Source organism: Cibotium barometz, chromosome 19 (assembly GCF_041138505.1).
Source record: "Cibotium barometz isolate CiBa-2024 chromosome 19, ASM4113850v1, whole genome shotgun sequence".
Lineage (NCBI taxonomy): Eukaryota > Viridiplantae > Streptophyta > Polypodiopsida > Cyatheales > Cibotiaceae > Cibotium > Cibotium barometz.
In genome coordinates, this window is record NC_141064.1 from 13,897,441 (window position 1) to 13,909,638 (window position 12,198).

Below are 12,198 nucleotides of genomic sequence, written 5' to 3' on the forward strand. Positions count from 1 at the left end.
ATCTATCATCTTTTTTCAGACAAAGGCATGAAGGGAGGGAAAAATCCCTGCCCCCCCCCAATTCCTGGACACAGAATGGGCTCGGTTCCCACCTTGCCAGTTTCTTCCGGGAATGGTGAGGCCGTGGTTGTTCCCTACCTCTTCTTAAGTTGACACGTTAATTAAACTTGTGCCCCCTACCTCATCATGTATTAATATCAATATTGTGAGTGAAACATACTTTTAAGGTGAGTAGCTATTGATATTTTTTTCTCTTATCTTGAAGTACTGTATGAAAAAGCACATTTAATCCATTCACAATTCTATTGTTCAAAATTTGTCATGAATGTTAGTCACAATTGGTTGCTGTCGTTGCTAATTATAGCCAACATCCAACATGCTTTCTGCAACAACGGTGATGTGGTGTGACTGCAGAAGAATCCTCCCTTTGACAAGTGGCCAATGTTGGATGCTCCTAATGCGCATTCTGGGCGTTACGAACTCATTCTACAATCTGAGCATCTGAGATGCCTCAAGTTGCCTAACCTGTAGAATGGGTGCCTCTTCACTCATTCTGTAGCTCAACAGTCACTCAAGTAGTATCAGACTAACGACTTAATGCATTACTTTATCTTCTAAATGACCCAACAGCCAAAACTTTGACAACTTGCATTCGATTTGCATGCTCCTCTTTGGTTGACAAGTAAGAAGTTTTTGCTAATATTCATGCCTTTTATTGATTGCAGCCTATGCGGTGGTAGTGTCATCAACTTGGGCACCCAAAAACATCGACACAAATACTTTGATGGCATAGCACCCTTTCCAAGTATGTTTACAAATTCATATTCCTTCGATCACTTAAGGTTTGTTCAAGCACACTCATGCACTTGTACATGAGGATAAAGTTACCTAAGCATTCTCATTGTACAAGATACCCCATTTCAACTAATGATAAAAGCAAAAACACACAGTTCACTATCACTTAATGCACATAGTGAGCTATCATTGTAAAATTTAACAAAGCCTTGTTAATACGGATAAAGATACCCAAGCATCCAGCTCTCAGCTTCTGGTATTTGGAAGAAAGCTACCCAAATTCATATTCGTTCGATGTGCAACTGTCAGCTTCAAGCCGCCGTTTTTGCTGAAGCTTGCTCGTATTGTGAATCTTCCAACTGGGAAGAGATGCAGCGGAGAGATCGTATGCAAAAACTGCAAAGAAGAAGGTAATGAAGCAGCGGCCTTGTGTGCTGAAAGGCAGAAGTTCCGGCAGCTGCAGAACACAAGGAGCCAAAATGCAGGTACAGGAAAAGTCCACCGATCAACAGGAAGGCGATGAAGATAATGCTAGTTATGCCGCCGAGAACTGCTGCAGACCAGGTATGGCGTCGAAATGTGCTGCAGGCACGGTGGAATATCATTCCTTAGCATGAAAGAACCTTAGCACGAAATAAATCCTTAGCTATGGCGCAGGCGGAATCTGCTGCACGAAATAAGCCCTAGATATGTCGCCGACATCTGCTGCAGGGATGGTGCAATTTCCGGATCCCTTTGCAAGTTGCGATGGGGACATGGAGAAAGGAAAAGCCGGATTGGCTGTCACGGTCTGTTTTGACTTTTGGTTGTCTGCGTGCACACAGGCACAGCAGTACGTTTAGACCTTGAAGAAGGGTCTCGCTGACAATGGGATGTGAAAGCTCGATGACGAATGTCTGTGTTTAGCTTGACCTCAGAAAAGTTATGGGGCATCGGAGGTCCGAGGGACAAGAGATCCTTCTGTTTTTGTTCTGTAACCTGTTCCAACGGATAGGAAGCGCCGACCAGGCGACCGCGACATCCACCGACAAGAAAGGGGGGTGTGCGACACTCTGCGTGCAAACGCTTTGACCGAAAATTCACCCTAGGGCTAGGGTTGGGATTTCTGCTACTTAGGTTAGGGTTTCTGTTACTAGAGTTTGGGTTTGTGCTCTGATCATCATCACTTGAGGGTTTTCTGCAATTCACGGTTTCTCACAGACTTCCTGCGATTCTGCAGTCGTTAGGGTTAGGGATTCTGCTGTTATACACATGGTAAGGGTCAGGGGTTTCTCATGTGACCTGATGGAGGTTAACCGGTTGGCGGTGGAGATTCACCTGGACGATTAGCTTGCTGGCGATGGCGTAGAAAGGGGTTAAGATGGAGGTTAACCGGTTGGCACTGGGGATTAAGGCAGGGCAGCACCTCATGAGATGCCGAATAAGGCGGGGCAGATTCTCCTGACTTCCTGGAAGAAACCCAGATTATGCGAAGTACTCAGTCCTGGCGGATCTGCCAAACTTCTTGCCCGAATATCCAGAGGATTGTGCGCACTGCTGCCATGACGTCACTGTCGCAGCGGGGCAATGGCTCCCATATTCATTACTCTGCAGAATAGATATATATATTGGCAATCGCTCTGCAAATCTTGCACGCACGCAAATTAGGTTTTTTCTCTGCTGCAAAGCCAAATCTTTCCATCAATCTGTACGTAATTTAGGCTCACTCTGCGCTCAATTAGGGCTTGCAGAGTTTTTCTTGTTCTTGTAGTCTCTGACGGTCTGCGTGCAACTAGAGGTTGGCATGCAGTGATTAGGTTAGATGTAGAGCCTTTTAATGATTAGCATCCAGTTTAAGATCGCTTGCTTTTAAAGAACAGTTCTAGGCCGGTCCTTTTTTTTTTTGGGGTTCCTGCCGCTGTTTTGCTGTAAATGAATTGCACAGTTCATTCCGTCTTCTACAGCGCTTTCCCGGCTCTGCTTCCCCTTGATTGCTTCACCTTCACCAAGCTAGAGCCATATCCTCATCCTGTTGAAAGCTGACAACTCTCAGAATGGTAAGAGCATCGCTAGCCCCCTCCAAACCGTTGGCAAAAGTTTTTGCAATGCAGCTGCTGCTGTTTGTGTTGAAAACGCACCTTGCTGTGACGTGCAACTTCTTACGCTAGAATTACTTCTCTTCTTGATGTTTGTTTTTCATGTGTATCTGCATGCAGGCCAATGAATTGAGCCCTGCACCCTCCTTCTGTAAAGATTTAAGGACCACGCCAGCTTCCCCCAACAACTCTCTGCTGCAAGATGGACATACGGTCCTGGAGGACAATGGTGGCGGTTGCAAGCGAGTTCTTGTCGCAGAGGATGCCACCAAGGAGCCTTCTGACTTTCGCCTCATCTGGGTTCTCAATAATGTAGTCAAGCCTGGCGATTTTGTGACTGTCCTTGGCATCCTTTACCACATCAGCACTCCAAGTAAGCTTTTCTCAGACATTTCACGCTATATCTGCAAGTGAGGTTCCATGCCTGTTTGTCTCAGTTCTCATCTCCTTCACATTATAAAGCCTCCTAAATCTACTGTTTGAGAACTCTTGCGATGTTGAAGGCTTTTGCCATCTTTGCAAACTTTTGCAAGGTGTCGTTTCTCGGATGCGGGGTCACTGCAGGATGCATAGTGTGACACCTTAAGAGTAAAGGAAACGGAAACGCACGTCAACAAGGGTGTTCTTGGGGGGACAAAAAATCAAAGACATCAAAAAGAACTCACGGATTCAAACGTTCAATAACTTAATGAATGTAAACAAATTTCAATCGAAGCCTAAAGGTCCATCATCCATCCAAGTCTCCAAATATAATATAATATACTAAGCAACCCACATCCAGGACTGAATCAAGATGAGACTGTTTTCAAGATGAGACTTTTTTTTAAAAAAGTCTTTACCAAAAACTCTAGTATCTTGATTGTAGATTCTGTCAGTGCGCTTGAGGGGAAGTGATTTTAATTGCGTCTGTCTGCAGTGGGCTACAAGTCTCAGGCAAATCTGTCAGATTTTATGGGCACAAATAAAAGAGCTCTGGAGGCAGAGGTAAATAAGAAGCTGGTTCATTTCGAGGAGAAATTCCAACCACTAGCAGAGTTGTGTGACAGTGGTGGGGTAAGTCAGTTTTCTATCACTAATTCTCCCATTGTTCTACTGCTTTGGACTTGTGTTAGAGCTGATGCTGGATTGTGTAAACGGTCCATACAAACAAGCCCACAATGCTTTGAAATATGTTGAGACCTTTTAACATGTACCCTCATCATGTCGAATACGACAGGTATACCTGAACATCACTATAACAGCAGGGACTCCCCTGAAAGCAGTTCTAGTGAAAGAGGTCTCCAAGATAAAAGCCACGCATGTTATTCTTGATTGGTAAATTCTTAATATTGCTTACTCTCTCAAATCATTTGTTACTCTACTACTATGACAAGGCTGTCTGAGAGCTTAGCGTTTTGGAATGGGCTGTTCCTCTACCACGATTAACTGGCTCTTTCTGTGAACCAGGAATTCGAGAAAAGATAGAAGGTATTACAAAGAGCATCTTGACTGCAGCGTGGTTGCAGTCTCTGAGAAAAATCAGTTAGAACATGTTCGAGATGGCAATAGCCTGTCATCAATAACTATGCCAAGTACCCCACACTCAGTTGCAACTTCCTATACATGTGGTAGCGATAGTATTCCTTTTTCAGACCCATCGAGTTATACAGGTTTGATTGCAATGGTTGAAGTCTAAATCTAAAGCTTCCAGAATTCATTAGTGGTTATGCAAGTGCTAGCTTTTGATAAACACAACATGCCGCCTACTGCAGGAGAAACCGGGGCTACAACTCAATTTCTCACGTCTATGAGGGAAGATTTCGTGACCTCTTTCAAGTCTCTCTCCTATGCAAACCTGAATAAAGGTAAGTAATCTCTGACCCCCCTCTCCCTTTTTTGAACTTCTGTGCAGATAGAAGGATTGAAGGGGTGCCTGACTTTTCACCAGAGTCCAAGTCAAGTGGATCCGTATCGTCTTCTTCAACCTCACCGGAGAACTCTTATAATGACCTGTCTACGTTCAACTCACATCAAGGAGCATCAGAATTAGAAACTATATATTCATCAACTAAAATATTGTCATCTCCCATGGAAGATGCAGGTCACGAAATCCTGAACACGAATGCTTCTTTGTCTTCTGCCCTTTCAATGTCTTGTTCTTCTGATCAAATACCTTCAGAGTCTTTGCAGAAAGAAGGTGTTATCTCCCTGCATCCGAGAAGACCATCTTGTCCCCTAAATGAACTGATTAAAACTCTCGAGTATCAAATTAATTCTAATAAGGGGGCTGAGAGCAGGCCTACAGATTTGCATCAATCGGCACATCTGGAAGGTGAGGTAGCTCAGTTATCTGAAAATGTGGTGGATACTGCTGACGAGCAACATGAAAGTCATACTGAGCATTTCCTCTCTCTTAACTGGAACAACCCACTGGATGGAACAGTCAGCGTTCTGGGAAAAAACTTGGCACAGCCTCCACCACTATGTTCAGTCTGCAAGCTTAAATCACCAGAACTTGGAAAGTCTCCAAAAGGATACAATTGGGAGGAGCTCAAAGCTGCAACTAATGACTTCTCACTTGAGAATTTAATAGTTGAAGGTGGATTTAGTTTTGTTTACAAAGGTACTCTACAGGAAGGACAAATTGTCACCATAAAGAAGTTGAAATCTTGGAGTCTTCAAGGTGATGTCCAGTTTACTGCAGAAGTTGAGGCTTGGAGCAGTGCACAACACAGGAATATAGTCCGGCTGATAGGTTACTGTGTCGAACACAATGAGCGTGCTCTTGTATACGAGTATGTGTGCAATGGCTCCCTGGATTGGCACCTTTCAGGTGGCCTTGTCTATTCATTTATATTCATCAGCAGCATAATAATGATTTTGCATTCTAAGGCCTTTTACAGACATAAGGTTGCCCAGGGGCCAGGCTGTCTGGTCCATCTTGACGGCTCACCAGCCTTGGATGGGGGATCCCCACTGTCCAAGCCCCGGTCTGTTCGATGTGGGCGGGGCTTTACAATGCAACAATAATCTTAATGAAGTAGCTGTTTTAACAACAGTACCATTTCTTGCAAAATGCAGGCCATAACGGTGGCATGCTGGAGTGGTCATCCAGGTACAAGATTGCTATTGGAGCTGCGAGAGGTCTGCGATATCTTCATGAAGAATGTCGTGTTGGCTGCATTGTCCACCGTGACATGAGGCCTAACAATATACTGTTGACACATGATTTCACAGCAATGGTATAACACATTCTTTGTTCTTCATGAGTATGCTTCTACAAGAACATGATCGTATGGGTTGATACTGACACAATAGTCAACAGTTGAATTTTAACTAGCGAAATAGTAATGTTCTGTTCAATGGACGTGTCAAGGTTGCAGGCTTTGGTCTTGCAAAACTGATATCGAAAGTAGATGAGGCGATAGAGACCCAAGTGATTGGCTCGCTAGGGTGAGAAGACTGATAACTTTTCATTAAACAAAAAAAAGTGGTTTATGTATTATACTATAGGCATTGGGGTTCAAACTTGTGCTTCCTCGTTGGGCAAGGGCCCGCTGACATCAATTTTGCATTCTTGAACTCATGTCTTGTGCTGTGCCACAATGGATTTGAGGAAAAAGAAAATTGTATTAAAATTTTCTCCCAGGTAATGCAAAAAAGTCAATTTCCAGGTCATGAACTTCCGCTTAGACCGTTTCATGGTGGTTGTAGATTTGTGGCACCAGAATATGCCATGTTTGGTCAGGTGACATCCAAAACAGATGTGTACTCATTCGGTGTTGTACTGCTGGAGCTAATCAGTGGACGTAAAGCCATCGATTTGCAGCAACCAAAAGGAGAGGTTTCTTTGATAGAGTGGGCAAGTGAATTTCATGTCTTGTTTTGGTTCTGTGTTACTCAGTCGGATGTCTTATACAATCTTATCAACAATGTCTGTGCTAAAGTGTTCTGTTGGGATGACAGGCAAGGCCAAAGCTACGTCAACTTCGGATTCATGAGCTTGTAGATCGGAAGGTTGTAGACTCATTGGATATGTATGAGCTAAACAGAATGGTGAAAGCAGCTTCACTTTGCATAAAGAAGGATCCATTGAAACGACCTGGCATGAGTGAGGTGAATTTGTTATGCCTACACCTTAAAGTCTTCTCCAGTTGTGCAACATTTACTTTGTTTTGTCACCCTTTTTATTCATTTGGCCCTTCTTTTTTGAAATGGGAGGCAAAGGCACAGATGGCTAAGCCATTATTACAGCTCAAGCATAATTTGTGTTGAGGAGAAAATTAGTAGAGGTTTGTTCGTGCAAAGTAGCTATTTAGTATGAAGAGAAGTCTATAGTTGGGTAGGAAATGTGCAGCTAACTTTCTTTTAAGTATTGTGCATTTCGTGCTGTATGGAACATTCTGTATGCATAAGGTAAAAGCTTCAGGTCAAGTGTAACCGGTGAGCACGGATTTTGGACACTTAACAATCAATCCAATAAACACAGTTATTCATAAAAGAGAATGCCTAAGGCCAGCAACACCACATCGGGGTCAACCCCACTCTTTAGATATTTTATTTAGTACAAGCTTGTGAGTGATCCTTTGGACCACTAGATTGCCAATAGCACAAAATGAAATGAATACATTGAACAAACAATACTTTGTAGCTGTCGTTGAAGATCCATAGGTCTGTAGATGTCTCTCTCCAAGAGCCTTCCAAGGTTGCCAAAACACGCTGTGAGCAGCAATTACTTTCTTGCTACTGGTTCTCTCACCTTCTAGAAGCCTTGATAGAGATTTTTTTGCAGCTTTATGCTTTTCTAACAATCCTTTGTGGTGGATATTGTTAAAGATCCAGCGGTTCCCAAATCTCTTTTTGAGAGCCTTCCAAGGTGGCCAAAAGACCCTCTGGACAGCAACACGTTCTTGCTATATCTGGGTTCAAGACTCCTCTGTAGATGTCTTGCTATAGTAGGTCCATTCATTGCTTCTATAGTTGTCTTGCCATAGTAAGCATCAAAATCAACATCTATCTATAGTTGTCTGCTATAGTAGATGGTCTTCTTTTTCTATAGCTGTCTCGCTGTATCCGGGTCCTCAGTCTCTTCTATGGCTGTTTTGCTATTGTAATAAGCATCAAAATCAACATCTCTACTGTTGTCTTCCTATAGTAGGGTCCTTGGTCAACATCTCTAAATGTCTTGCTATATTGAATGGTCTTCTAGCTCTAAAGTGGTCTTGCTATAGTGGGGTCTTCAATCAACATTACTATACCTGTCTTGCTTTAGGAGACCGTTTTCAATCGAATCTTTATACTTTATTTTTGCACATGGTATCTCCCACAAGTCGGCATATTTTTAACAAGAATCTATTAAAACTTCAAGGAATCATAACCAATCCATTGCTTGGGGTGAAACAAAGCAACTGTCCACTCACGTTAAGTCCGCTTGCACTTCTTCTAACCATGTAATGTAGATAGCCAATGCGTACCATTCGATACACTGGTTTATTTTTTACGTGTTCCATACTGTACATTTGTCCATGCTATCCATATTGCTTTGCATATTAGATACTATGTGCTCTCACTATCTATGCATTTCCACAATGCTTATGTTGAGCATAAGTTATCCTTGTTGCAGCCTTATAGCCTGCTTTATATCCACATGGTGTCAAATTGGCTGTTCAATTATGCCCAAACATAGCTTTTACATGGCTTCAACAAATTACTTGTTGCAGCCTTATAGCCTGCTTTATATCCAAATTGGTTGTTCAATTAATGCCCAAACATCGATTTTACATGGCTTCAACAAAATACTTGCTTTGTTGCAGCCTTATAGCCTGCTTTATATCCAAATTGGTTGTTCAATTAATGCCCAAACATCGATTTTACATGGCTTCAACAAAATACTTGCTTTGTTGCCAACCATGAATTCATGGCATATATACCAATGCATCAATCATGTCTTCTGACATGTCTAGCATCATATTCCAAAAACTCATCCATACAAGAACGGTATGCCTAGATAAAGGCCTTCTCATGATTTTTGATGCTCACAAGATCTTTCAAAGCTTGAACATGGGTGTGCTCCTGGCACGATTGGTGTGATGGACAACTCTGTTGTTTAAAGCATCAATTCTCTCTCTCTCTCTCTCTCTCTCTCTCTCTCTCTCTCTCTTTCAGTAGAGTGCTCGTTTGAATAATGCCCAAAGCTCAATGTTGAGCTGTTTTGTGTCTATCTTTTGACGAGCATCAATTGGTAATAGTATGAAAAGAATATGCACATAACAGATTTCCTTTCTGGCTGTGATTATTAGGTCCTTCGAATTTTGGAGGATGATCTCAGTGTTCTGTCAAATGAGACTCCACAAGAAAATTTCCCCATTACTAGCTCTATCAAACCCACTTACAAGATTCAGAGCCAAGAAAATGAGGAATTCCATCAGCCTGTGGACAGATTCGACAGAACGAGCAAAAGAGTTACAAAAGGTATATCTTTTATCTATTTTTTGATGAGAATCTTCTTCCTAGAAAAATCACTTGCAGGCTCTTGTATAGTAGGGCTTTGAGTTGCATTCTGATCTCTTTAGTTCTTCGCCTAATGCCCTAAGAAGAACACCTTCACTTCTGAGATCTTGTGCACATGTGTATCCAGTCCCGCGGAGTTTGCGTAATTGGGTCAGGAACACTTAATACTTGTCTGGTCTCAAAGCACCTTGCATTGATGATGGACTGAGTAGCAGAGAAAACAGGCATGGGTCAACCAATGGGAAAAATTATACTCACTTGCTGCATGTGATGCTATCTGAGATCAGATCTCTTCTGCATTGTTGTCGGCGTTGTTGGAAGTTGGCTTAGGCGGCGGTGTCTTCTGTAGCCACTATATGTTACTAAAACTCATATAGATGAATCATGTAGGGCTTATGAGTAGCTACACCCTAAAACTGGTGTGTATTTAGGGAACACCCTTTTGACTTGTATACTGCTTTCACTAGATGTGTAAACATCATGGTTGCATAGAAACACGAGTCAAATTCTGTAAATGTTTCGTGCATATGGAACACACTTCTTATGCATTAAAATAGAAATGGGGCCCAGAAACCAATGCAGGTTCTTTTCTGGCCCGTTTCCCTGTGTGTTCCTTACATTGTATATGCCCAGCCCACAGCCGTCAACCTGCCCGTACACCTGTGCATTAATCCCATACGCTGCTTAGTAAAATAAAAGGCAGAGTTGGGGGCTGTTTTCAAGTGGGTTTGGTGAATTTTACTGTTATTACTGTTCTGACTTGTTTTTACTGTTCTTTTTTTCCATGTGTTGTTTGAGTTCTCAGGAGTTGCGAATGTAGAGACTGTGTATTTGCACCACTTTTGAACCCAAGTTGATTTCAAACCCCCTTCGTTGTATGAAATGTTTAATGCTTCTGAATGGTAAGGAATGCTTCTGAAACGTGTTTTGTACAAGCCAAACAGCTGCAAGATGATATGCTAGAAAAAGAGGTAAAGCTCCTTGTTGGGCATATGTTTGCATGAAGAATCACAGTTTCCCAGCCAGTTGCGCCCTGAGTACCCCTCAAAACGCGTGCAACCAACCTGCAATGCTTCACTGTGCCAGATGATGTGGAGGCAAATTACAGCTTTTCAGTACCAAGATTTCATATTCAATCAAATTATTGCATGTATAGCATTCCACTTGGCATGTACCTGAAAGCAAATACACCACACAGCTAGGCAAAGCCCGATATGACTGTAGGTCACTCCCAAAGAGAAACGATCAAGTGATGGCTAACTCCAGGGCCTGAATCATCTGAACGAGCTCTACCCAATTCAACTTGTTAACCAACCATATAGACCAGCACATACGTTATACACTTATGCATCAGCCCATTCACATCGATTCATGTGTCACAAGCCTTCTAAAAAACAATACAGCTCTTGGAATTCCAAATATCCCACCAACAACAGAATCTAACTATATTAAAAAGCAAATCGAACTGGTTGTTCTTCTCCCTAGTAACCAGTTCCCCCCATTGTCATTAAGTTACTATGGTTCCATTTTCCAATCTTGGACCAGGCCCTCCTAATGGCAGGACAGTCCCAAATTGCATTCTTTCCATCTTCCAATGCAGTCTTACATCTAGGACATCATCCACTGGTAAAATTCCTATGTACCAATTTAGATCCAATAGGCAAGGTACCCATGTACACTCTCCACAGAAAAACTTGAGATTTATTAGGCATTTCAATCTCCCATATTGCCTTCCATTTCTTTCTTCAACAGTTAGAACTCCAGCTCACTCTCGATATTTTATTACAATAGATGACATTATCCTCACTCATGCTCAATGCATCATACAGAGCCGTGGTTGTACCTTTGTCCAACTTGGATCCATTAAACCAGACCCAATCCCTTACCAACAAGGTTCATCCACTATTGTGGAGGTCCAACCTTTTTGCACCTCATCAAAAACATGCCTAACAAGTTGCCCTTCTCTATGAGACAAAGCAAGCTCCACTTCCAACTACTCAGGTTCCTTCCACCCAACTGATGCCCCATCCCAGCAATCTGAAAATCTCCTCAATCCTTTGTTGTTTAGGGTTTTGGCTATTCTAGGATCTTGCAAAGCTAAGGGAGGATCAAAGTTGTGAGTCCACCAGATCCCTAGACAAAGCAAAGAATTCCTTGAGGCCCTACAACATCCATCCCAAACCATTAATTCTAACACCTCTTTCCATTTGGTACAAAGCATTGTGCAAAAGAGGGACCCTTTGATCTTAAGAGGATCATGAGAAAAAAGTTTGTCTTTCCAACCTAGGCCTTGCCAGACACTATCAAAATAGATAGTTGAGTAGTCCACTAGTTCTTTTAGTACCCTTGTCGAAATTTCCTTTTGCTGAAGACACTTGGGTAGAAGCAAAGCCAACCTGGCAATTGTATGAGAAGGAAGATGAAGAATACCCAAGCCTCCTTCACTTTTAGGCAGGCTAAGTCTGTCCCAAGCAAACCAGGCCAATGCGTTTTTATTGGACGTAGCATTCCTCCATACAAAGTCTCTTCTTAGGCTTAACAATCTTCTGTCAATGTTCTTTTCCAAAGTCCAACATTGGGCATAAGAACATTATATAGGTATTCAGAATAGTGTTGCATATAGCCACCCTATCATGGAAGGGGACTTTGATGCCTTCCCATTTCTTGAGTTTCAAGAAGAATCTGCCCAATGCCCAGTCTGGTAACTGTTTGTTGGTCACCTCAACTCCAAAAGGAACCCCTAAGTATCTAACAATTTGTCCCCTCTTCACCACCTCACATCCCCATCTTTCCAAGTCAAAATCATTGTCCTTAGAAATACTTATTAGTTTAGACTTGT

General features: G+C 42.4%; 1 protein-coding gene across 4 annotated transcripts; it reads left to right on the forward strand.

Moving 5' to 3' along the window:
* Positions 1–1,036: 1,036 nt before the first annotated feature.
* Positions 1,037–10,121, forward strand: LOC147628249 (uncharacterized). Of its 4 annotated transcripts, XM_086813316.1 has the most exons (14): positions 1,038–1,359; positions 2,991–3,243; positions 3,787–3,923; positions 4,087–4,184; positions 4,317–4,519; positions 4,622–4,714; positions 4,798–5,181; positions 5,293–5,682; positions 5,931–6,091; positions 6,226–6,302; positions 6,564–6,711; positions 6,816–6,965; positions 9,149–9,320; positions 9,487–10,121. In XM_086813316.1, the coding sequence occupies exons 1-14, from the start codon at positions 1,315–1,317 to the stop codon at positions 9,522–9,524; spliced, it is 2,349 nt and encodes a 782-aa protein (XP_086669442.1). In that variant the 5' UTR covers positions 1,038–1,314; the 3' UTR covers positions 9,525–10,121. The 4 variants fall into 4 exon arrangements, with proteins under 4 accessions (XP_086669440.1, XP_086669442.1, XP_086669443.1 ...); XM_086813314.1 differs by having other exon boundaries at positions 1,037–1,359; positions 4,798–5,682; XM_086813315.1 differs by lacking the exon at positions 1,038–1,359 and adding an exon at positions 1,720–2,831 and having other exon boundaries at positions 4,798–5,682.
* The last annotated feature ends 2,077 nt before the right edge of the window (positions 10,122–12,198 follow it).